Source organism: Octopus sinensis, linkage group LG2 (assembly GCF_006345805.1).
Source record: "Octopus sinensis linkage group LG2, ASM634580v1, whole genome shotgun sequence".
In the NCBI taxonomy this organism is placed as follows: domain Eukaryota; kingdom Metazoa; phylum Mollusca; class Cephalopoda; order Octopoda; family Octopodidae; genus Octopus; species Octopus sinensis.
In genome coordinates this window covers 190,438,189-190,464,776 of record NC_042998.1, presented here as the reverse complement: position 1 = coordinate 190,464,776, position 26,588 = coordinate 190,438,189, and the positions used below count along the sequence as shown (strand labels likewise).

Here is a 26,588-nt window from a genome sequence, read left to right as displayed (position 1 = left end):
CGTACTGAATTTCCTAAGAGATAATTTTATTTAGAGGTGTTAATCCCCTGGTGGGGAAAAAATCAACAAACATACTCTTTTTGTGCGCTTTTGTTTTACGATTCTACATGAATAGGAATAAGGAGTCATCGAAATCGGATTTGAAATTTTTTCTAACGATCTGTTTAAATGAATACATAAAAAATTTGATGTAGAAGGAATAAGATTAATCCAGCAAAAGAATTATTTTAATTTCTATGGCAATATCTAGGAAAGGTTGAGATCAAAATTTCCCCCCAACTTACGCTGTTAATCATTAAAAATGACCTTGACACTGAATCCAACATTTACTTCAATCTAGCAAACTCAAGAAATAATTTTTTTTATCCAATACATACAGAATGAATATACCTTTCAACTTAACAAGAATCTTCTCAAATGTATCTCATTTAAAACTGAAACTTGCGATCAACTACTTCAAAAATTAAAGTAAATATTATTCGAACGACAGTACTCAATAACGTTAACTGATAAAAGAACAGAGCGCACTTAATCAACAGATATTGAGGGATTGCGAAGAACAGAACACCTTAGATACTCTCAGTGTTTTTGTTTTATGTATCAACACAGAAAAACGGAAATACACAACTTCATCAGAATATATCTTTACTGGGAGAAGCCAAAAAATACTCAAAATACAAAGAATAATCGTAAGCAAAATATAATCAAAATCGTTCATGAAAGTACCAACTAGCACCAAATTATCTACTGAAAATACAATTCCAGCTAAATAATGTGATGCTCTTCCCATGCCAACCACTTTACAGCGTGTATTGGATGCTTTTGTCGTGCCACCAGCACTAGTGAGGTTGCCGTGAAGTTTGCAAAACTGTGAACCCCGAGGAACCAAACTTTGTGTCAAGCGATAAGAGGCAAAAGATGAGTAAAAGTATGAGAAAGGGCCAGAGCAGAACATTTACTAACGAAGTGGGGGGGGGAACTCAATACTAACAGTAGTATTATAATACAAGCGTTCACTGGGACTCCATGTTGCACTTAACGGCTTATTCAGCCACTGTTATTATCTATGAGAAATTACGGGTTGTAGAATAGGAATGTTTTATGTTGTTAGCAGTTGAACTGTACAGACGAATGTATCGGATACTAACTGAACCAATGCAATCCTTCTTCGGACATCGTTGTTGGAAAGGGGCTAGAGATATGGATTGGAGTAAAAAAAAAGAATCGAGACAAATCTAAAGTTTTCCTCTTTACATGAATGACATGGTACAGTGAATAGGAGAGGGGATGACAAGGTATCAAATAATCAAGAGGGGAAGCAAAAAGTAACTTTTCAAGTTCAAAATGGGCGAAAATCGTAGTTCTAGATATAAATTATACAGTCGAACTTCCATTACTACCTTCGTAGTTTAATTTACGTTTTATTATGTTTACATGAGCGATCGGATCTTCTCCAGCACCGTGTAGCGCCAACCGTCACGGTCCCTTGTTCTCTCCGTCGTGAAATGTATCATCTTCAAATCAGTCTTCATTTTGTTCCACATCTTCGATCTCTCTTCCACAAATTCCATTTATTTTGAAGATTCATAACTTCCTTATACGACTGTTAAGCATCCCATGCCCAAACCAGCACAGTTTTCTTTCATGTACACCACATCAGGTTCCTTTCATGTCTCCTCATTCGTACTCCGTCATTCATACACATCACATCCAGCAAAGCATACTCCAATTCTTTCTACTCTTTGCAAATCTTCTGCGTTCAAAACACGAATCTCGCTGTCATACAGCGTTGCACTTCGTACAAAGGCATTATACAGTCTTCCCTCCACTCTAAGAAAGATCTTTGTTACTTCGAGGCAGTAGTGCTCAGAACTTTTAACTGCCCATTCTTTCTTTGGCTATGCTTTCAGAACACTCATTTTTACTTTTAATCAGGGGTTGTCAGCGATTTTAAGGAAGTCACCTAGTTATATTGAGAGAATCTATTCCTTGAGTGTTCTAAGTGATTATTGGCTGATGTCTGTATTCTTCATATGATGCCTACCTTCTCAGTTAATTTATCTGTAATCCTACATCCATTGATTACACTGGGCCACTGTATAGAATTTCTGCTTGCTCCCTTTTTTTCATACCAACCACTGCCATTTATTTGTTGGTAGCTGGATCTTATCTTCTTTTCGTCTTTGCTAAGTGTTGCATCTCGACTTCACATTTTGCTTTCGAAATTTTCTATTCATTCTACTACAAAACCAAGGACATCAGTAAGTAAAATGTTCCCATAGACAGACGATCTTAAACTTCTCTATTATGGATTTGGGGGGCTATATTAAGCAGAAGGCAACTGAAAACTCTGCCCTATCGGACCCTAGCCGGAGGCTAGATTTGTCACTTAGCTCATTACTCTTTCCTTGCTGACTGCATTTCTACACATGGTTTGCATCGCCTTCACAAGCCATGTACAGAAATGCATCCACCCGTAGGTTCCTTAGTGACCACTTCACCACAGAGGGACAAACAATATCAAAGCCTTCTACAAGTCAACGAATGCTAAGTGTAGCTATGTACTTCTGAAATTTTTCTCACTAAGCATATGGCATAAAACCGAACTGCATCTCGTTCAAGCTAATCCTGTTCCATATAAGTTTTGCAAGAACCCTTTCCATAATTCATAACCTGAGCCAATGATTTGACACCTGAGTAGTTTCTTTTCTCTAATGTTCTTGTAGCAATTTATGATAACACTACTCTGTCAGTTAATGGGTATAACACCTTCATGTGTTACTTGACTGGCTATTCAAGTAACTAGGATGTGTGGTACTTCACATATTTTAATCATCTCATCGACTGTCCCTGATAGATCAGCTAGTTTCACTGCCTTCATATTGTCAGTCACTCTATCTACCATACTGCTGTACTGCTGTCAATTTGGATGATTGGTAGGTTCTTGAAGTAGATTTTTTTCAATATTTCATAATATAACTTCTATATCTATTTTCAGCAATAGTAACAGCAAGTATGCCCCCAATTTTTCTGAATATACTTCTCTCCAATGGTATGCCAATTTTTTTCTGGTACACTGCTTTGCAAGTTTTAGGAATGCAAAGAGAAGTAAGTCCATTAAATGTTGGTTCTCCATGAATGGTGATCGTAAGTCAAATGTGGAGTGATGTGGGATATGGGGCTGTAAATTGTGTTCATGGGTTGTGACATGTGTGAGGAACTGTGTCAATGGTTAATATAGTCATTGTTATATATGTGCCTCATTTAACACATGCCACCTGCTAATCATTGATTAGGTCACTGATGATACAGACTGTGACTTTGATAATAGCTGCACAATACCTGTTAATGCCCCTGCATTTGTCAAAGCTGTTTCTTGAATGATAATACCACACACACACACCACACACACACACACACACCAGACATTTCAAACTAACAGCCGTCTTCTCTCCAACAGATTTGAAAAGGAAGTATTTGACCTAAATTATCAGGACCAATTAAATATTTCTCAGGTAACATTTCTATATCTTTTTATTGTTATTACTGAAATATAATGTTTCCTCTGCATTACTATATATAGCCTTCTAATAACACGAGTTATGTATATGTGACTGAAGATGTACATAAATATGACATACACAACGACAATGTTGGTTGATTTTCCTTAGTTGTTGTGATGTATCAGATGGTGAAGGACTGCAACAAGTAGTGAAATGTTGTGAGAACCATCCAACATGTTCCAGCATGGAAAAATGAATTTGAAATGATGATGATGATTATGGCAATATATATGTGTATGCATGAAGACAGAAGGTTAAACAGCAAGAGAGAGAGATAGGAGCATAGAAAAAAACATAGCTCAGAAAATGCAAACTATTGGGAGTGATAAATTCATGGAAATAATAAGTTGGTTATAACAATACAATCAGTGGAATGTATTTTATTAGCAACAAATAAACCTGTACAATGAATGTGATATATCTTAATAATAATGATTCTCACCCAGGTACAAGGCCACAAATTTGATAGAAAATGGATAGTTAATTATATCAACCCCAGTGTTTTACTGGTAATTATTTTTTCAACCTCAGAAGGATGAATGGCAAAGTCAGCCTTGGTGGGGATTTGAACTCGGAATGCAGAGAGTCATAACTAAATACTTCAAGCCATTTTGTTCACCACTCAACCAATTCTGCTGTCTACCACTCATAATAATAATAATAAACAATAACTTAAGTAACTTTAAAAGTAAACACAACAATATAACAACAACAATAATAAACAATGAACAAATATCGGCTATTTGATATTATTGTTATAATACTGAGGAAAGAAAATATACTGGTTTTTATAAACTGGTATTTCACAGTTATAGCTGCCATTGTGGTTACCATAATTCTGAGTCAATGTTTCTAAAGGTTGCCAAGATGTTGGTCTTTCATACAGAACATCTTTATTCAAAAGAGGTTTGGTAAATTTTGAAGAGAGATTCATACCTGTTTGGTGTTCAGAACAAATATCTATTTGAGACAATGAATGACTTTCCTGCTGAGATTGTTGCTGTTGCATATGACCATCATCTCTAGATGATAGTTCCTTACTTTTTATACCAACAAGCATTTCATTATCTCCACTAACAAAGCAGTTCTCTTGCATAATATTAGCCTGGTTAACGATACCATAGTAAATATTCTTGTTGGCTTTGATGTTATTCTCCTTTATGATATCATTACCACCGTTCTCTGCATACGCCAATGCAGAATGTTCATACTCAGCAAGAGAATTGGTGGATGGAATATTTTCTTTATCTTTCTCTGGAATTGAGAAATCTTTGTAATCAGCAGCAAAGTGTGTATGTATCTAGAAAAGAAAAAAAAAACAAAAAATTGAAAAATACTCTAGTCTATAAAAAGATTTTAAAACATAAATGATATAAAATAACTGACAAAAAATCGGTATTGATTATCATAAGTGCAAAATTTTGCATATCAGAAAATGTATTACATGAATTATTTGAAATTCTTATATATATATATATATATATATATATATATATATATATTTGGATTTTACTCAAAGGATATTGGAATATTGCATATATACCATTATGCCTATAAAACGGATTTACAAATTCAATACTCATACATATCTTACATCTATTTTCTTTCCTCCACCTCACTCTCTATTTTGTATCACATCTTAACTAACTATGACTTAACTTTCCTCTCACACTGTCTCCAATGAAGGGATATTATTAATTAATATCCTAGAAACAGCTGTAAGACCTTCTATCTATAAATGCTCTATCTATACAGCCTTGGGTTTTTTTATCTTATTACGTAAAAAATTCATATATATATATATATATATATATATACAGGTATATATTTATGGATAACCAATATGCTAGAAGAAGATCTTCTAGCATATTGGTTATCCACCTAGTGGTTATCCATAAATATATACATGTATTGAAATTTTTTCTGATTTTTCAGATTTTTTATATATGCTAGGCTACTGGTTTTAAATTGATATTAATTAGATTAATATTCAATTTATCTCCCTCGTTATATATATATATATATCAGCCTCGTCTGGCACCTGTGTCGGTGGCACATAAAAAACACCCACTACACTCACGGAGTGGTTGGCGTTAGGAAGGGCATCCAGCTGTAGAAACACTGCCAGATCTGACTGGCCTGGTGCAGCTTCGGGCTTCCCAGACCCCAGTTGAACCATCCAACCCATGCTAGCATGGAAAGCGGGCATTAAACGATGATGATGATGATGATATATATATATATATATATATAAATGCCAAAACGAATTTCTGTGTCACACTTTGACCCCGCTCTCTCACTATTCAAGGACACTTCCCTTATTCCTCCTGATGGGTGTGAGAGTAACAGTAAGCATAGAGATGGTAGTAGATTGACGGTTGTGATGGTAATGGAGTGATAGTAATAGTATGAGCTGTAATTGTGATAGAGGCAGAGGCGACAGTGGTGATAGTGGTGGTGATCAGTCAGGGATGACGGTGATATTAAGCAATGTGAAAGACAGTGGTGATGGTGATGGAGGGGAAGGCAGCAAAGTCAAAGGTATTGATGGTGGTGGTGGTACTGGTGATGGTGAGGGCTGAAAACAATCAACAGAAAGAGAGAGAAAGAAACAGGTTAGACAGGGAAAAAAAATTGTACTGACCCCTAAATGGGAAGACAAAAATGTTGTTTATCATGCAGCTTTGCAATAAGTTCTAAGTCAACAAATTATATCATTGTTTTGATGAAAATTGTTCATTGCTTGAAAAATATTGGTCAAGTTTAATAAAAGTTCATGAGTAGGCGCAGGAGTGGCTGTGTGGTAAGTAGCTTGTTTACCAACCACATGGTTCCGGGTTCAGTCCCACTGCATGGCACCTTGGGCAAGTGTCTTCTACTATAGCCTCGGGCCGACCAAAGCCTTGTGAGTGGATTTGGTAGACGGAAACTGAAAGGAGCCCGTCGTATATATGTATATATATGCGTGTGTGTGTGTCTGTGTTTGTCCCCCTAGCATTGCTTGACAACCGATGCTGGTGTGTTTATGTCCCCGTTACTTAGCGGTTCGGCAAAAGACACCGATAGAATAAGTACTGGGCTTACAAAAGAATAAGTCCCGGGGTCGAGTTGCTCGATTAAAGGCGGTGCTCCAGCATGGCCGCAGTCAACTGACTGAAACAAGTAAAAGAGTAAAAGAGTAAAGTACTATATTTCCTCCTCTGACTAAGCCATACAGACAAATAAAAGGAAAACACTACATGTTATAGTATGCAGGAAGATACTCAACCAGGTGAAGGGTTAGTACAGCTGCAGCATTTATTTTTTGATCCCTGAATATCATTCGGCTAAAAGTATGAGCATTATCAGTCAGAGCAAAGTATGGATAGACTGCAACCAGAGCATATAAACGATTTTTTTTTTGCCTTTCATCCTTTCGAGGTTGACTAAATAAGTACCAGTTATGCACTGGGGTCGATATAATGGACTTCATCCGTTTGTTTGTCCCTTCTGTGTGTAGCCCCTTACTCTTTTACTCTTTTACTTGTTTCAGTCATTTGACTGCGGCCATGCTGGAGCACCGCCTTTAGTCGAGCAAATCGACCTCAGGACTTATTCTTTGTAAGCCCAGTACTTATTTTATCGGTCTCTTTTGCCGAACCGCTAAGTGACGGCGACGTAAACACACCAGCATCGGTTGTCAAGCAATGCTAGGGAGACAAACACAGACACACAAGCATATACACACACACTTATATATATATACATATATACGAGAGGCTTCTTTCAGTTTCCGTCTACCAAATCCACTCACAAGGCATTGGTCGGCCCGAGGCTATAGCAGAAGACACTTGCCCAAGATGCCACGCAGTGGGACTGAACCTGGAACCATGTGGTTGGTTAGCAAGCTACTTACCACACAGCCACTCCTGCGTGGACATTAAAGAAATAACAATTAGAAACATTAATGTTAAATCAGTACAACAAAAGAGAAACATAAATATATTGAATGATTAACCTGTGAGGGAAGGAAAGAGATTTTAGTAATGAATTTGTAGTATTCTGTGTTGATGAACAATGAATGGTATGGAGCAGGGAGTCGTTAGAGTTGTTCAAAATAGCAGCTAAATGCCCCTCAAACTTTACATAACAATATAATAATAGATAATGTTGTCTTTTATATTCCTACAATGTCAAAATGGTCACAGCTGGGATGCCTTTGGACATAGCTCTCCAGAAAAAAAAGATGGTAGCCTGGGGTTAACCAACAATAACAAAACCAACACATGCATGTTACAAAGAGTCTTTACATTGTCTACCTGCTAGAAATAGCAGCCAAATCGGCCTTTTGCAGAATACCCAAGTAAAATAATGAAAGTAATGTGTATTCAATAACTAAAGAGTTCATGTATTGCTACTGCCTGGTGTTCTGAAACATTATCAATCTCTATATATAAAGCTGAAGTTGTCTGTGTGTGGCAGGTTTGGTAGCCTTCGACTAACACTATCTCCTCCAAGACCCTGAAGCACAAGTTGACCAAAATTGAGAGTATGATAGAAGGCTTGCTCTTCCTTCCATAGAAGAAAATATTCAAATTGGACCATGTTAACACCAAAAATTATTTACATCAAAAGATGCTTTTTATATAATGAAAATGCCTATTTTTTACGATTTTTTTACTGCTGTGTCGCCATTTGTTGGTGTATTTCAACCAGAAAAATGTTCACTTAAAGAGAATAACAAGCTACATAATGTAAAATTTTTACTTTTCAAAAATTCCTATTCTAAAGGGTTGAAACAAATCCAAGCAACGCCGGGCGATACTGCTAGTTTAAGTATAAATTTATATTGATGTATTTGGTATAACCAAGCACCACCAGTATAAGAATATAATAAACACATGTAGCTTATATTTGGAGCAACTTTCTCAGTCTTTAAGACATAATTAGAACAAAAGCACTTCAAAATTTAAACCATGTTTGTGTTCTCCCAGTCAACAGCCTTATCATTACTGGTACTTTAAACTCCTCAGTTGCATATTTGTGTGAATAAAATCGTTTTTCTTTGGAATAGAAAAAAAATCTATCTTTATTTCTTCTTTTGCTGGTGTCTCAAATTTAGTTTAAATCGGTGTTTCTCAAAGGGGAGGCCTATGGAACGGTCAGACAAGTTGTTTTGAAAAAATTTGGTTTAAATGTTTGACAACGCAGCACCGTCCATTGGACGGGGGCGGGGCGTTTTATATATATATATATATATATATATGAGCACATTGACATACATATACATATAATCTTGTAACTGGTTTTCTTTTACTTCATTCATTTCATTCTTATTAAACATTCTTCTTTGTAAATTTTTATTCAACATCCTTCTTTGCTAATCTGACGAATCGTTTAATTGATCTTACACTGCTCTGCCCTATACAACGATATATATATATATATATATATATATATATATATATATATATATATATATATGTATATTCATATTTTCGCCCCAACTGAAATTTACAAGGGACTTAACTCTGAAACAAAGCATTAACTTCCGAGAGTTATCTTCCAGACTATAATTGCTAGCTGTAATTTTTTGTTTTACTTTTTACTTTGTGTCAGGTCGTATTAGTTCTTTTGTTAATATTCTACTGCTAGTGTGAAGTCATATTCTTGGCAAAACATTCAAGGTTGATTACATACGGGCTACTGTCTGGTTATGTTATTGTTTTCTAAGTATGAACTACTCTTTCTGAATGGAGCTGTGATAAAGGCTGTGTAATTATAGTTTTAGATAATCTATCAGTTATAAAGGCCTGGAAAGACGAATTGGAAGGATTGATATTTAGAGCCTTTGCTTATAAATATTCATAACGCATGTCACAAACGTATATACATTATGTAGATATATAAATGCTAGCTGTTTGGATTTACCAAATGATCTAATTGAGTTGCTATGTCATAGAAACAGTCATAACAATGATAAAAATCATCATCATCTGACACTGCATGTGATTCAGTTTTCCTTAATTTATATATTAGCTTCTATTGAAATGTTCTATTGTTTTGAACAAAAAAGCAATAATGTGTAATGCTTTCTCATAATGGTACCAAGAAAAATGTAATAAGCATACTTATATTAATATTTGTACAGTATTTCTCAAAATAGCATATTTCTTCAGAGCAAAGAAGCTTTCTGACTACACACACACACATATTTGTGTGTGTATGTGTGTGTGTGTTTCAGTCATGTGACTGTGGCCATGCTGGAGCACTACCTTTAGTCAAGCAAATCAACTCCAGGATTTATTCTTCGTAAGCCTAGTACTTATTCTAAGTTACAGGGACGTAAACACAGAGAATAAGTACTTGGCTTACAAAGAATAAGTCCTGGGGTCGATTTGCTTGACTAAAGGCGGTACTCCAGCATGGCCACAGTCAAATGACTGAAACAAGTAAGAGAGTAAAAGAGAGTATATATAATTTATTACATACATAATTTATTACATATGTATATATAGCTTATTATCATCATCATAATCATCGTTTAACGTCTGCTTTCCATGCTAGCATGGGTTGGACGATTTGACTGAGGACTGGCGAACCGGATGGCTGCACCAGGCTCCAATCTGATCAGGCAGAGTTTCTACAGCTAGATGCCCTTCCTAACTCCAACCACTCTGAGAGTGTAGTGGGTGCTTTTACATGTCACCGGCACGAGAGCCAGTCATGCGGTACTGGCAATGGCCACGCTTAAATGGTGTTTTTTATGTGCCACCTGCACAGGAGCCAGTCCAGTGGCACCGGTAAAGACCTCGCACAAATGTTTTTTCACATACCAGCAGCACAGGTGCCAGTAAGGCGGTGCTGATAACAATCACACTCGAATGGTGCTTTTTAGGTGCCACCGGCACGGAAGCCAGTTTGCTGCTCTGGCAACGATCACACACGGATGGTGCTCTTAGCGCTCCACTAGCACGGATACCTGTCATTGAATTTGATTTCGATTTCAATTTCACTTGCCTCAACAGGTCTTCACAAGCAGAGTTTAGTGTCCATTGAAGGAAAGGTATGCATAAGTGGACTGGTTATACCACTGATTATGATCTCACTTGGCTTGCTGGATCTTCTCAAGCACAGCATATTTCCAAAGGTTTCGGTCACTAGTCATTGCTGTTGGTGAGGCCTAATGATCGAAGGTCATGCTTCACCACCTCATCCCAGGTCTTCCTGGGTCTACCTCTTCCACAGGTTGTCTCAACCGCTAGGGTGTGGTACTTTTTCACACAACTACCTTCATCCATTCTCGCCACATAACCATACCAGCAAATGTCTCTCTTGCACACCACAACTGATGCTTCTTAGGTCCAACTTTTCTCTCAAGGCACTTACACTCTGTCGAGTATGCACACTGACATTACACATCCATCGGAGCATACTGGCTTCATTCCTTGCAAGCTAACGCATGTCCTCAACAGTCATGGCCCATGTTTCACTGCCATGTAGCATGGCTGTTTGTAACACATGCGTCATACACTCTACCTTTTACTCTGAGTGAGAGGCCCTTTGTGACCAGCAGAAGTAAGAGTTCTCTGAACTTTGCCCAGGCTATTCTTATTCTAGCAGCTACACTTTCAGTGCATCCACCCCGGCTACTGACTTGTTCACCTAGGTAATGGAAGCTATCAACTACTTTTTCTCCCTGGAATGTGGCGGAAGTTGTTCTCTGCACATTTTCAGCATTTATTGCTCCTGAACTTCTGCCACATACAAAAACTATCTTCCCAGTTAGCTCTCCTTTGATATTGCTGCACCTCTTATGTGTCCATACCTTACACTGGTCTAAAATTTAACATTTACACAAGTATATAAGGTATATATACATATATATGTTTCCTGCACCAGCTTCACATAGAAGCCCCAGCCCATCCAAAGTGCCTTGGATCACAGGACAGCCTGCTGTGCTTACCTTGGATCATAGGGCAACCTGCTTGAGGAGACCTATTGAGCCAAGTACATCAACATCAAAAATCAAATGGAAATTGCAGTTGTGATACCTGTGCCAGTGGCATGTAAAAAGCACCATCCGAACGTGGCCAATGCCAGCGCCGCCTTGACTGGCTTACGTACCGGTCTCACGTAAAAAGCACCAACTGATTGTGGCTGTTGCCAGCCTCCCCTGGCACCTGTGCCAGTGGCACATAAAAAACACCCACTACACTCACGGAGTGGTTGGCGTTAGGAAGGGCATCCAGCTGTAGAAACACTGCCAGATCAGACTGGAGCCTGGTGCAGCCTCCTGGCTTCCCAGACCCCAGTCGAACCATCCAATCCATGCTAGCATGGAAAACGGACGTTAAACGATGATGATGATGATACACATATATACATATATATACATACATATATATATATATATATATACATACATATAGAGTTAATCCAAACAAGAAAGCACAAAAAAACACAACAACGTGAGGACGTGGAACAAACATAGTATTATTGGACGCTCAGGAAAGAAAGAAAGAAGGAGGGTTTAATGTTTTGAGCGGAGCTCTTCGTCGGAAACATAGGAGAAGGAAAGATCCAGAGAAGGGAAGACAGAGGAAAAAAAGATCGCCAACGGTACACACGAGGTCACATTTTGAACATATATCACACACACACAGCTCTTTGAATGTTTCATGCCTTTGACAGGACAACCTTCGACTACAAAGGTTCCCGTCAACCCCACATTTAACAGAATGCACTAGCTGCATTTTATCATGCCATCAGCATTAGACGATAGAGAAGAGAGAGAGTGAAATGAACAGCAAAAGGTAGATAAATGATGAATGATGAGAGTGATTGTTGGATATCAATGCAAAACACTCAGAAATGAGTACAGATATGTGCATGACTATCTACTTTTGAAGATCTACTTATGCATATGCCTCAAATAAGTAAGCAAGCTGAGCTAAGGTGTTGATAGGAATGAGAGATACTAGGGTGGAGTGTTATTGAGAGGAAGGAATGTACAATGACTAACAGAGATCCATTGCCATCTTCAGTCTCACAGTGAGGTTGAGAGATGAGCAATAGAGGCATGAATGTTAGATGCATGAATGATAAAGATATGGCAATACAGATATGGATGAGAGTGGCATGGCTGATAGACAGATTATTTATAAGAGAGATGTATGATAACAAGGATATGCAGTAAGATGGTGAATATAGAGAGGTGAGTGATAGAAGCATTAGAAAGATGATAGACTATCAAAGTGGCCAATGAAGAGAACATGGTAGTATACATGATACACATATATACACACATCTCATCATCATCATCATCATCGTCGTTTAACGTCCGCTTTCTATGCTAGCATGGGTTGGACGATTTTGACTGAGGGCTGGCGAACCAGATGGCTGCACCAGGCTCCAATCTTGATCTGGCAGAGTTAGGCATGGGTGTTTGGTTAAGAAGCTTGCTTCCCAACCATGTGGTCTTGGGTTCAGTTCCACACTGTAACATCAGTGTCTTATCTTGTAACCCCACGCTGACCAATGTCTAGTAAGTGTATTTATTGGACAGAAAATGAATGAAGCCCATTGTATGCTTGTGTATGGGGTTGGATGTGGCTGTGCACACGCATGCACACATTTGCGTGTATGCTCTCATTTTGACATCATGTGATGGTTGTGAAAGCATTTCCATGCAAAACATATCTGACCAGGGAAAATCTGTCTCAAGAAATTCTGATTGACCCATGCAAGTAGGGAAAAGTGGACCTTAAAATGACGATGACGATGACTGCTAATTAGGTTAACTAGGGAACAGAAGCTATCAACTACTTCTAGAGAACCATCTGGGAATTAGGAGCCAATTTTGCAAGTGTTTGTAGTACTTACTGTCCCTGTGCATCTGCCACATGTAACATTCATCTCTTGCACATCTACAGTTTACTTTGGAGTTGCCATATAAAATCCTACATACTCCCACATATCAATCTTCTACATATCAAGGAAGGCTATTTCCCTGATAGTGGCAGGGTCCTGTCTTTATTATTTGCTCATACCTTAGTCTTTGCTAAATTCACTTTAAGGCCTCTTGATTCTATGTTTTGCTTCCATGGATGGAATTTCTTTTCTAATTTTATTAGATTCAGCTATAAAAAATAGGCTCTCAGCAAAAAAGAGTACACATGGCCAGCTGGTTTTAAACTCCTCTGTTATAGTCCTCTTCTGTTCATTATAATCTTCTAAAAAAATAACAACTAAGAACTGAACCCTGGTGAACTCCCACCTTCATACTGAACTCATCACTATACTTATTACTAACTTTCACCTTGCTAACAGCACCTCTCTATATGGTTCTATATGACTTGTACAGCTCTCACAAGCTATTCATCTATTCCAATCCCTCATCAGTGACCACAGAGATGGGTAGGCTATCAAAGCTCTCTCTAGTTCAGCAAATACCAGTTAGATGTGAGACCCAAATGTAAATGTATGTATCTCCCAGCCTCCATCACTACCAAAATTTCAGTATTCACTTCACTTGCATGAATGACTGGATCACCTCCAGCACTATGTTTTGCCAATCATCACAGTCCTTTGTCACTTCCTTCACCATTGCATCCCATGGCTTTCTAGGACACCCACTTCCACAGGTTCCATTCCCTTTAAGCACTTAGTACTTCCTTTGGCAGGTGTGTGTTTGTGTGTGTGTGTCAGTCTGTCTGGGCATATGAGGTGGTATCAAAAAGCTCCCGGACAAGCTATGCTTAATGGAAAATAACTTATTTACCTAAGTTTTAACATCATCTTCAAAATAGTCACCTTATGCAGCAATACACCAATCCCAGCATTCCTTCTACTTTTAGAATCCAAGCTTGAAGTCACTTTCTGCTGCCAGCATTCCCTGGCACCTGTGCCGGTGGCATGTAAAAAGTACCCACTACACTCATGGAGTGGTTGGCGTTTGGAAGAGCATCCAGCTGTAGAAACGCTGCCAGATCAGACTGGAGCCTGATGCAGCCTCCTGGCTTCCCAGACCCCGGTCGAACCGTCCAACCCGTGCTAGCACAGAAAACGGACGTTCAACGATGATGATCATGATGATGAAATTGAGGACCTTATGCGATTCACTCCGGATCTCATCAACAGTGTTAAAGCAGTGACCTTTGAGCTGTATTTTCATCTTGGGGAAGAGATAGAAGTCCACAGGTACTAAATCTAGTGAACAGGATGGATGTGGAATCGATACCATGTGGTTTTTGGTAAGTAACTCATGAGTGAGAAAAGCTTGGTAACAGGGTGCGTTGTTGTCATGAAGTATCCAATTCTTCACACTCCACAGATCCAATCACTTTCACCAAATGTCTTCCCTCAAATGCTTCAAAACATCACAGTAGAACTCTTGATTGATAGTTTCGCCCAGGGGAACAAATTCTTGAAGCACAAAACTGCAATATCAAAAAAACGATAAGCATGCCCTTGATTGAGCTGCAGCTCTTGTCATGCCTTCTTTGGTCATGGAGATGAAGGCCTCTTCTATTTCAACAACTGCTGTTTTGTCTCAAGGCTGTACCCATAGACCCAACTCTCATCACCAGTGATTATCCTTGACATGAAGGATGGGTCATCAGCAGCATGCTGATGGAGATCTTGACAGACTTTGGCACAATATTCTTTCTACTCAGTGGTCAGCAGGCAGGAGACAAACTTATTTCTTTACTGCCCACAAGGAGCTACACACAGAGGGGACAAACAAGGACAGACAAACAGATTAAGTCGGTTATATCAACCCCAGTAACTGGCACTTATTTAATTGACCCCAAAAGGATGAAAGGCAAAGTTGACCTTGGTGGAATTTGAACTCAGAACGTAGTGGAAAACGAAATACTGCTAAGCATTTCGCCCGGCATGCTAACAATTCTGCCAGCTCGCCACCTTGGGGACAAACTTGGCAAAGACATGCTGCATGTTCAATACAGGTGTTAGGATTGCCTGCACAGAAACATACAACAGACCAACAATATCAGCAATGTCGTTGGTTGTCCTCTGATGATCTTCATGCACAAGCAGATGAATTTTCACCCCATTTCCAGGGACGACATTCGTGGCAGGTCTTCCAGATCTTCCAGGGATGTTCTTCTACTTTTGAAGTGCCTGTGCCACTCGAAACATTGCATGTGACCCGTTGCCTCATCGCCATAAGCTTGCCAAAAGCATGCTCAATGTCTCTGTAACAGACTTACCAAGTTTAACGCAAAATTTCACAGTGGATCTTTATTTCAACTTCCTGTCCATGACAAAATTGCAGACTACAGCATACATGTGATAAAAAAACCCCACATATTTCACAATTTGCAATATAAACACTGCAATGTCACTTAGATACTGCCAAATGAAGGTCACTGCTAGCTCCCAATGCACATGCAACCATGTGCTGCCATCTGTTGGCACGCAACAGAACCAGCCCAGGAACTTTTTGATACCACTTATATATATACACAACTATATATGTAGATATAGATTACATACACATATAGAGTAATCACACACACTCACATACTAAAGGGACGTTCATAACACAAAAGCAAGCGATTTTGTCATTTAAAAGGACTAAAGAGTTTTCTAGTATAAGTTCTTATTCAGAAATTCTCCTTTCCTAGATGAATACCCTATGATGCAATTTGTAAAATTCACATCTCAGTTGCATGGTTCATCTTTTGCCATGTTTTCCACAGCTAGATACACTTCCATTGCCAGCCAATTTTGTGAATGTACAGGGTGCATATTATCATGTATATATACTTAAACTATGTGTGTGCATATATCATCATCATCATCATCATCATCTCTATCATTTGGTGTAGTCTTTCCATTACAGTCTAAGTCAGATATTAGAAATTACTGCCCCACTAGGCTAGTTGGGGATCACATTTCCCTAGTGTGCTATTTGTTTGGCATGGTTTCTACAGCTGGATGACTTTCCTATTGCCAACCACTTTAATGAGGATCTTAGGTACATTTTATCATAGCATCACCACATGAGAGGCTGCCTTGAAGCTATACCAAAAGATATTGTTCACTATCAACATTAAGCATCATTCTCTTCCTCCTGAAATACCTCAACCACTGCGTTCATTCCTCCAAGACATCTCAAACTAATTGGTACTCACATTTATTACATTAAATTCAACCTAGGTAATTTTGACTTTTATTTCCTAATGTCCCAAAATAAGTACCTGAAACCAACTCTATTAAAATGGTGCCATTTTTCTACTCAACGTCACCTTATATTATTCTTTAAAACGGCCATTCTGAAATAGTCATTTTAATGTGAAAACCTTGGTTTTTAGACTAGGCATACAGTATTCTCACATGTCATAAGAGGCAACTAAAAGACTGGCATCAAGAAGAGTATCCTGCCATAAAACACAGCACCGAAAATCCCACCCAACCCATGTTAACCTGGAAAAACAAACACAAAAAATTGGTGGTGGGAATGGTGGCATCAGCACCGACAATGTCTACTCTAATACTTTCCAACATCATTTAACATTCAAATACTTTCAGAGAAAATACTACTAGGTGCAGGAGTGGCTGTGTGGTAAGTAGCTTGCTTACCAACTACATGATTCCGGGTTCATTCCCACTGAGTGGCACCTTGGGCAAGTGTCTTCTACTATAGCCTCGGGCCGACCAAAGCCTTGTGAGTGGATTTGGTAAACGGAAACTGAAAGAAGCCCATCGTATATATGTACATGTAAAAAGCACCCACTACACTCACGGAGTGGTTGGCGTTAGGAAGGGCATCCAGCTGTAGAAACATTGCCAGATAAGACTGGAGCCTGGTGCAGCCTTCTGGCTTCCCAGATCCCCGGTCGAACCGTCCAACCCATGCTAGCATGGAGAACGGACGTTAAACGATGATGATGATGATGATGATATATATATATATGTATGTGTATATGTTTGTCCCCACCAACATCGCTTGATAACCGATGCTGGTGTGTTTACGTCCCTGTAACTTAGCGGTTCGGCAAAAAGAAACCGAGAGAATAAGTACTAGGCTTACAAAGAATAAGTCCTGGGGTCGATTTGCTCGACTAAAGGCAGTGCTCCAGCATGGCCACAGTGAAATGACTGAAACAAGTAAAAGATAAAAGATAAAAAAGAAAAGATATCAGCTATTCTTAAAGGATTCTCAGTAGATAGAATCTTACTTCTTTGTTAAATCCAGTTCCAGAGTCGTTATTGTTCAAAGTATTTTCAAACACTGGTTCTTTATCAGATCTGGAAAAGGTCAAAATCAGTAGAAATCTGTATTAATTTAATGAACTATTTCCATGTAAAGCAATTCAATTCAAAAGAAAGTTTGTATTTTTGTTTTGTTTTATCTTGTTTTTGTTCTTTGTTTTTGCAGGTAGATATTTGAAGTTGTTTTTCACAGTGAAATCAATATTACTACATGCATATAGTTTTTGTTTCGAAGTGTTAAAAATGTTTGCAGGTATTTCAACTATGCATTGATAATATAAAAGTCATATTTTTGTTAAGGAGTTTTAAGACAAAATTCAATGTTTCTTCAGTGCAAGTATATATCTGGCATCATGATTCAGACATTACACAACCAAAACAAAGAACACCTCCACGCACGTGCATCATCTTGCAAAACATCTTGGAAAATGCACAAACAAGAACAAGGACACTGGATGGAAGCACTCCATCGGTTACGACGATGAGGGTTCCGGTTGATCCAAATCAATGGAACAGCCTGCTCGTGAAATTAACGTGTAAGTGGCTGAGCACTCCACAGACACGTGCACCCTTAACGTAGTTCTCGGGGATAATCAGCGTGACACAGAGAGTGACAAAGCCGGCCCCTTGAAATACAGGTACAACAGAAACAGGAAGTAAGAGTGAGAGAAAGTTGTGGTGAAAGAGTACAGCAGGGATCACCACCATCCCCTGCCAGAGCCTCGTGGAGCTTTTAGGTGTTTTCGCTCAATAAACACTCACAACGCCCGGTCTGGGAATCGAAACCACGATCCTATGACCGCGAGTCTGCTGCCCTAACCACTGGGCCATTGCGCCTCCACACAAGGACATTACAGTCAGCATAAAAGCCACTGATTACAATATCATAATGTACAGATAATAGGAGCTCTTCTGAAAAAAGAAAAAGCTTATCATAAACAAGCAGTGAGAATAAAATAATGTCAAGTGATATAAATAGTCACTCATGGTCACCATGCGTCACATTACTGATAGTCTATGGAACACAATCCGCACCACCATACAAGTAGTCCTTCAATAAATCACACAAAAGACAGTATACCAACTCAACAGACACATAATCTCTCTCCCTCTACATCTAACTGTCTATTTTCCTATCTTTCTTTATTTCTTTTAGCACCTTCCGAAAGAGGTATTTTGCCCAAAATATCAGAACTAATTTAATATTTCTGAGGTAACATTTCAATATCTTTATTATTGTTATTTTTTATATTCAATTTTTGATCTGCATTACTATAGCTTTCTTTCTAGAACATACTGATTTTCTACAACATATTGCAATTAAATCTTAATCATATATTGGATGTGGGAATATGTCGTGTATTATTCATATGCAGGTCATTAATTCCATTCCACTATGCAGAGCATCCAAAAATAAACTCTAGTTTCAAATATTCATGTTGTGATAAACAAAATTTCTTTATGCCTTTTTGTGTTATTGTAACACATCAAATTCAAATCTGATTAACCTTGTATTTCCAGTGGTTTGAAAGTAAGTTTTGTGAGCTTAGTAAATAAAAGAAGGAAACCATGGTTGACTAGTCAACGTGCTGGAGACCTAGTCCATGGATAACATATTTAAACTCTATTGCATGCATTATATTGTGTTTTTAGACATTCCAATTATGTTAGTCTATCTACATTGAAACTTAAATGTCATTCTTACTTTGTGATGTAGTAATTTATACAAAAGCATTCACGTGGAAAAATGTTTGTCTTGTGTGAGTGAGTGTGTGTGTGTGTGTGTGTGTGTGTGTGTGTGCATGCGTGTACATACACATATATATATATATCTGTAATATATATATTCTTCTATTTACATAATATCGAGGTCTCTTTCATTCTTTTGTTGTCTTACCATTACTATATATAAATATATACCTCTACCACACATTTCATAAATATTTTAGCCAGTCCTTTTCTCCACTACTGCCACATACTGTGTAAACAAGCCAACAAGAAACCTCTACATGATCCCTCAACCTGCTAGAAATAACAGCCAACTCCCTTCCATTAAATCACACCTTCCATCTTATAAAGAGATGCATTAGATAATGTGAATCTTGATTCTCAGCACATTAGGAAAAGATGGGATAGATGTGTGTGCAGCTGTGAGGGGAAATTGTTGGATCACCATCCATGAGTTATCAGGGGGTGTGCAGATTAGTTACAGTTCAGTTCAGTCCATTATCACTGAAGATTTGGGTATGAGACATATGTCTGCCAAGTTTGTGCCAAAATTGCTTTCAGTTGACCAAAAAGACACTCAGGTTTCAGTTGCACAAGATCTCCTTGATTGTGTCAAGAACGATGAAAACTTTTTGAAAACTTTGCGTAGGCCTCTGAACAGGTATCACCAAACTTTTGGCGAAATTTGATGCAGTTTCTCTGTTATGGTTAATGCGATGATGGCATGCTACACACCTTCCTTCCAAGCACTGCTGTAAACAGCAGGAGTGAGCTAGAATGGTAAAACTTAGTATACATGCACAGCAGAGTTCAAGATCAATCTGTGCCAAGCGGCTTCACTCTGTGTGCTTTAGCTTCGTTACTATGGCAACAGTCTGGATACTTATTGATCAGACCACATAGATAGCAATAATTCCAAAAACATTCCCGAAACTAATAGTAAAACACCTTCCATTACAAACTGTATGCAGATTAAACTAGAGAGAACCTCTTCTGACAGAGTTGATTGTGATGTAACCTACATAAGATTTTGTATTTAATAAACAGATATCACAAAGACACCTGCGAACTAGAATGAACTAGAAATGCTGGCCTGAAATAAAAACCAACAACACACAGACCTCAGTATTAAACATCATCATTGAGGGAGATTGCAATACCCTCAGTACCTCCTAGTTTTCAAATGGCACAGAAAATAAGACGGTATCTGAACAGCCCTTATATTCTAAATGACCCATATACACATACTGCACAAAGTCAACTACACCAACTCTTTCCCAGATCACTTTCTGTTCCACACACAAGCTCCTAGTTACCATAACCACTAGGCAAGGACTCTCCAACTTTCCAAAGACAATATGCCTATTATCACCATGATACACTTACACATCAATAACACTTTCATAAATTTTTTTTTAAATGGGATGAATTCTTCCAAAAAAAAAAAAAACAGGATCAATTTTTATCAAAATTCAATAGCATATTCCCACATAAACACTGGAAGACATACATTCAACAAAATAATTATAGACACATTTAAAAAAATAAATCCCACAATCAATGAAAAAGAATACAACCGCATTTATGCATCAGAAATTGATAAGCTCATAAAAACTAAAGACAACTTCAAAACAAAATATGCTAAAACCACATACAACCAAAACCCTGCATCAGACAATTAAATTAGGAAATAATAAACCACAGGAAAAAAAGTAGCAAGTATTTGTATCCAATATAAATCACACATAAAACTAACAGTAAAACAACATTGATCATATTACACAATATCAAGGTTAACACCCTCAAATAAAATATCCTCACTGCAATACAAAGATAATTGGACATTTCTCAAAACATGGCCCTTGCAAACCACATAAAGAACATAACAATAAAGAAAATATTACGGAGATGTACTTGCATAGCAAGTGACTTGATCTAAGATCGTGTGCTGGAACGAAAACAATTGCGGCGTGGAAGGTGTTTACAAGCCATTTAAGAAACACACAAAAGCCATTAGATTCACTTCAACATTTAAATTTAATTTGTTAAAATATTTTCATCGCTTTGAGACCACGACCTGTTCACTGACAAAACTTTGTGCTGCACAGATGCAGCATAAATTAAATTTAAATGTTGAAGTGAATCTAAAGGGTTTTTGTGTTTCTTAAATGGCTTATAAACACCTTCCACGCTGCAATTGTATAAAGAACATAACAATAAAGAAATTATGTACCTTCCACCTACACCATGCTTGTAACCCCAAGCCTCTTTCTAACAGGCGCCCAAATAGCAATAAAGAAATTTAAAAACTCAGAAGCCTCAGGGCCAGGCAAAATCACAAATATACACCAAAAATACCAAGGCCTGAAGGAATCGCAGCACTTACTGACATCTGCAAATACTCTTATAAATACTGCTAAATTCCTAGAACCTGGGAAAATTATAATTCTAAATCTTGTCAAAAACCCCAATGAAGCAATATCCATACAGACCCTTCACACTCCTTTGACACCCTCAAAAGTTCTAGAAAGGCTAATCTTTGACCTCAAAAACCCATACACCACCCTCTCTCAAAACATAGATTCAAACCATCACACTAATCACAAACCAAAAAAGAATATCTGATGACTTCAACAACAAAAGCCTCAACAAATACCACTGTAAATGCCATCAACATTAACATGAATCTATTCTCTGCTACTTACATACACAAAAATTTCTGGCCATAAGGAAAAACACAAAACACTGCTAGCAAACTATGTGCCAAGTCATTAAGCCTAAATAGTGTACAAGATCAATCATCATCATCATCATCTTCATCCTTTAATATCAATTTTTCATGTTTGCATGGGTTGGATGGTTTAGCTGGAGCTGACAAGTCAGAGAGCTGCCCCAAGCTCCAGTCTGATTTGGCATGATTTCTATGGCTGGATGCCCTTCCTAATGCCAAACACTTTACAGAATGCGCTGGGTGCTTTTAACATTCCTCCAGCATGAGCGCTTTTACGTGGCACTGGCACAGGACTCTTGCAGGCCAAATCCTCTTCACCACAGGATGCAGTCCTAACACTTCTGCTGTGTAGTCTTCTTCCAGAATCTGTTATTTTTCCTTGCAGGATGGCCCGCTGTGCTAACCTTGGATCATAGAGTGACCCGTTGTTCTTCAGGAGACCTATTGAGTCAAGTACATCAACATCAAAATAAAAATTCAAATGGAAATTGTAGTTAAGACACCCATGCCGGTGACATGTAAAAAGCACCATCTGAACGTGGCAGATGCCAGTGCTGCCTGACTGGCGTCCGTGTCGGTGACACGTAAAAGCACCAACCGATCGTGGTTGGCGTTAGAAACACTGCCAAATCAGACTAGAGCCTGGTGCAGCCTACATGGCTTACCAGACCCCCGTTAAACCGTCCAACCCATGCTAGCATGGAAAACGGACGTTAAATGATGATGATGATGATGAATACCAGCCTCTTAGGCAGATAACATTATACCCTCCCACCAATCTACAAACACTAATGCAGAACTCTAACTCTATTTCAGTCATTTAGAACCTTGACTTTATAAGACTTAAAGTAGCATCTATCAAATCCAGTCAGGCTTCTTGCCAGCAACACAACAGAGAACATCAAATACAACCAACCATTACACTGAACTCAACAACATAAACATACAATACACACAAGAGACAAAAATATTGTGAGTTACATATATCTCCTCCACAACATTCCCAACTTTTGTCTTGAGACAGCATTCACCCAGGGTGGGTTGAGCTGGCTTCATTCATTCTCAATGCTGCATCTCTCACAAACGCCAACCAGACCTGGCAATTTGAGGCTAACGACCGCGTGAGCTCCAACCACTCCTTATTCTAGCAGCACACACCATAGATACAGGGGCCTAGGTTGGGTTCCAGATCAGCCTTGACTGTCATCAGCCAGGTTTTTCGTTGTCCACCACATCGCTTTCACCATACTCAGAGCAACCAGAGACACAACTTTTTGCCAACAGAATAAAATATCAATAACGACCTGCTTGAGTTTTTCTTTGGAGAAAACTTCTCACTTCAGTCACTGACACTACATGAAAATCACTTCCAAACACCCGGACATCTATCAGAACCTTCAAACATGACTATAACAACGTCCCAAGTCACTGTCCCTCTCCTTAAGGATTCATACACATAAAGGGTATATACACAGAAATAGCAGCAACATCAACACCCTCACTCAGCTAGAATATCAATTGTTCTAAATTATTTCTGAGTCACATACCAGTCCCCTAATAGATGCAGAGGAGTAGCAACTGTCCTACTCTGACTGTCCACCTTACCCACTTGCCACCTGCTATAGCTACCTATTTCTTTACTACCCACAAGGGGCTAAACACAGAGGGGACGAACAAGGACAGACAAATGGATTGAGTCGATTATATCGACCCCAGTGCGTAACTGGTACTTATTTAATCAACCCCAAAAGGATGAAAGGTAAAGTCGACCTTGGCGGAATTTGAACTCAGAACGCAGCGGTGGACGAAATACCACGAAATGTCGCCCGGCGTACTAGCCGTTCTGCCAGCTCGCCGCCTTTCCTGCTACAGCTACCGACAGCATTTGCAGATATACAGGAATGGGTTGAGGAGTGGGAAGAGAGCAATGTGTGCAGACTATGACACTGAACCCCAGACAATTAAGGGATACAGCTCAAAGTGTTCAGTGTAATCCCCAGACAGATGGAAACATGGAATAACTAGAAAGAAGGATTTGTGGGTCAGGCCTTGTTGTCCAGCCAGTCAACTACATGTCAATATGGTTGGCCGCCTTGCTGTTACGTTCTGAGTTCAAATTCCGCCGAGGTTGACTTTGCCTTTCATCCTTTTGAGGTAAATAAATTAAGTACCAGTTATGCACTGGGGTCGATGTAATCAACTTTAATCCCTTTGTCCGTCTTTATTTGTCCCCTCTATGTTAAGCCCCTTGTGGGCAATAAAGAAATAAAAAAATTATCCTTGACTAAACCTTTCTCCTTGTAAACTCTCTACAATCAGGTTCCAGTACCCACAGCAATACACTAAATCTTCAAAGCCACAGTTGAACCAATTCTACTATACGGCTCAGAAACCTGGACGTTATCAAAGAAGCTTGAGAGGTGGTTGGATGGGACCTACACTCGCCTCCTTATGAGAGCTCAAAATCTCTCGTGGAAGCGCCATCCAACCAAAATGCAAATATATGGGAAACCACTTGTGTCATCTCTTATGAAAGGTAGGAGAGTCCAGTTTGCTGGACATTGTTGTAGAGCTGAAAAAGAAGTAATTTCTACTCTTCTCCTCTGGAAGCCATCTACTCGCAATACCAGAGGGCGCACACTCTCCTACCCTGATGTAATCTCCAGGGATACAGGCATCCAGCAACAGGACCTCCGTAATGCCATGATGGACCATGAAGTCTGGCGTAGCATGGTAAATTCCATTGTCTCGACCTCGGTCGAACAATGATGATGAAAGATTTTTCTTTTTCAAATTGACTAATTATCAATATTTTAAAACAAATATTTATCAACTATTTTACACAGTACATTTACTTTTAATTTTAAACAATTCAACTGTTATCTTCAATAAACAATTACTGGAATATTGATTGCAATTTACAACTTGTGTACAGAAAAACTGTTAACATTTACAATTTTTATTTGTAATCAAATATAACTGAATTATTATATTACCTGCATTTCTTACTCTCAGTCTGTGACAAACAAAACTGAATGCAGTTACTATAGTCAGGATGAGTTTGAATACCAGGTTCACTAAACCTCGGGATCTTCAGAGAAAGCTCCATTCCTGACTCAGCTTCACTGGGAAAATAACCTGCGTAAACAGTTTTATATGGATTATACAAAATAAATATCAATTAAATTAATTTATAATAATAATAATAGTGTACAGTGCTCAGGTGCACTACAACTCATCTAAAGTGTATATATAATCAGGTGTAGTTTCGGCGGATTTCGGAAAGCATGAGGGCCTTAAAGGATGCAGTGTCATGGCAGTCAACAACTGACGCAGGCAGTTTATTCCATGCTTCAGCAACTCTGTAGGAGGCTGAAAATTTGTTGTTGTTTTTGCTTCTTTTTTTTTTTAATCTAAGATTAAGATTAAAACTATTTTGTGACACTTTTAATGAAATATACCACCTATGTATTTCAATTATCATTAATTATTTTCTGAGATAATTTTATAAAGTAACCAACATTTTATCATAAATTTTAAAATTGTTCCTGTTAGAACTTAAATATATGAAGTTGATCCAGAGTTTGAAATTTTATTCAAGAAATCTATAAAATGTTGTTTTAGATATAAATCTATTCTCAAAACAACCAGTATCATTTATATCATCATCATCATCATCATCATTTAACGTCCGCTTTCCATGCTAGCATGGGTTGGACGGTTCAACTGGGGTCTGGGGAGCCCGAAAGCTGCACCAGTCCAGTCAGATCTGGCAGTGTTTCTACAGCTGGATGCCCTTCCTAACGCCAACCACTCCGAGAGTGTAGTGGGTGATTTTATGTGCCACCGACACAGGTGCCAGACGAGGCTGACAAACGGCCACGCTCGGATGGTGTTTTTATGTGCCACCGACACAGGTGCCAGACGAGGCTGGCAGACGGCCACGCTCGGATGGTGTTTTTATGTGCCACCGACACAGGTGCCAGACGAGGCTGGCAGACGGCCACGCTCGGATGGTGTTTTTATGTGCCACCGACACAGGTGCCAGACGAGGCTGGCAGACGGCCACGCCGGATGGTGTTTTTATGTGCCACCGACACAGGTGCCAGATGAGGCTGGCAAACGGCCACGATCGGATGGTGCTTGTTACGTGCCCACAGCACGGAGGCCAGTCGATGCGGTACTGGCTACGACCACGTTCGGATGGTTTTCTTATGTGCCACGTGCCACCGGCACTGGTACCACAAAGATACAAATTCCATTGATGTTCATCTATTTGATTTTTTTGATTGATTTGATTTTCACTTGCCTCAACAGGTCTTCACAAGTGTCACAAGAAGGAA

The 26,588-nt window shown here is 38.7% G+C and overlaps 1 protein-coding gene across 3 annotated transcripts in view; it reads right to left on the bottom strand.

Moving 5' to 3' along the window:
- Positions 1–3,927: 3,927 nt before the first annotated feature.
- The window catches only part of LOC118762159, an 82,035-nt gene continuing 59,374 nt past the window's right edge, over positions 3,928–26,588 (bottom strand). For all 3 annotated transcript variants that reach the window (XM_036500591.1, XM_036500593.1, XM_036500592.1), the window contains exons 4-6: positions 25,242–25,383; positions 17,753–17,822; positions 3,928–4,863 (exon numbers count right to left, since the gene is read on the bottom strand). In XM_036500591.1, coding sequence (XP_036356484.1) covers positions 4,303–4,863; positions 17,753–17,822; positions 25,242–25,383 — 773 coding nt within the window. In that variant the 3' untranslated portion in view covers positions 3,928–4,302. The remainder of the gene's footprint in view (positions 4,864–17,752; positions 17,823–25,241; positions 25,384–26,588) is intronic.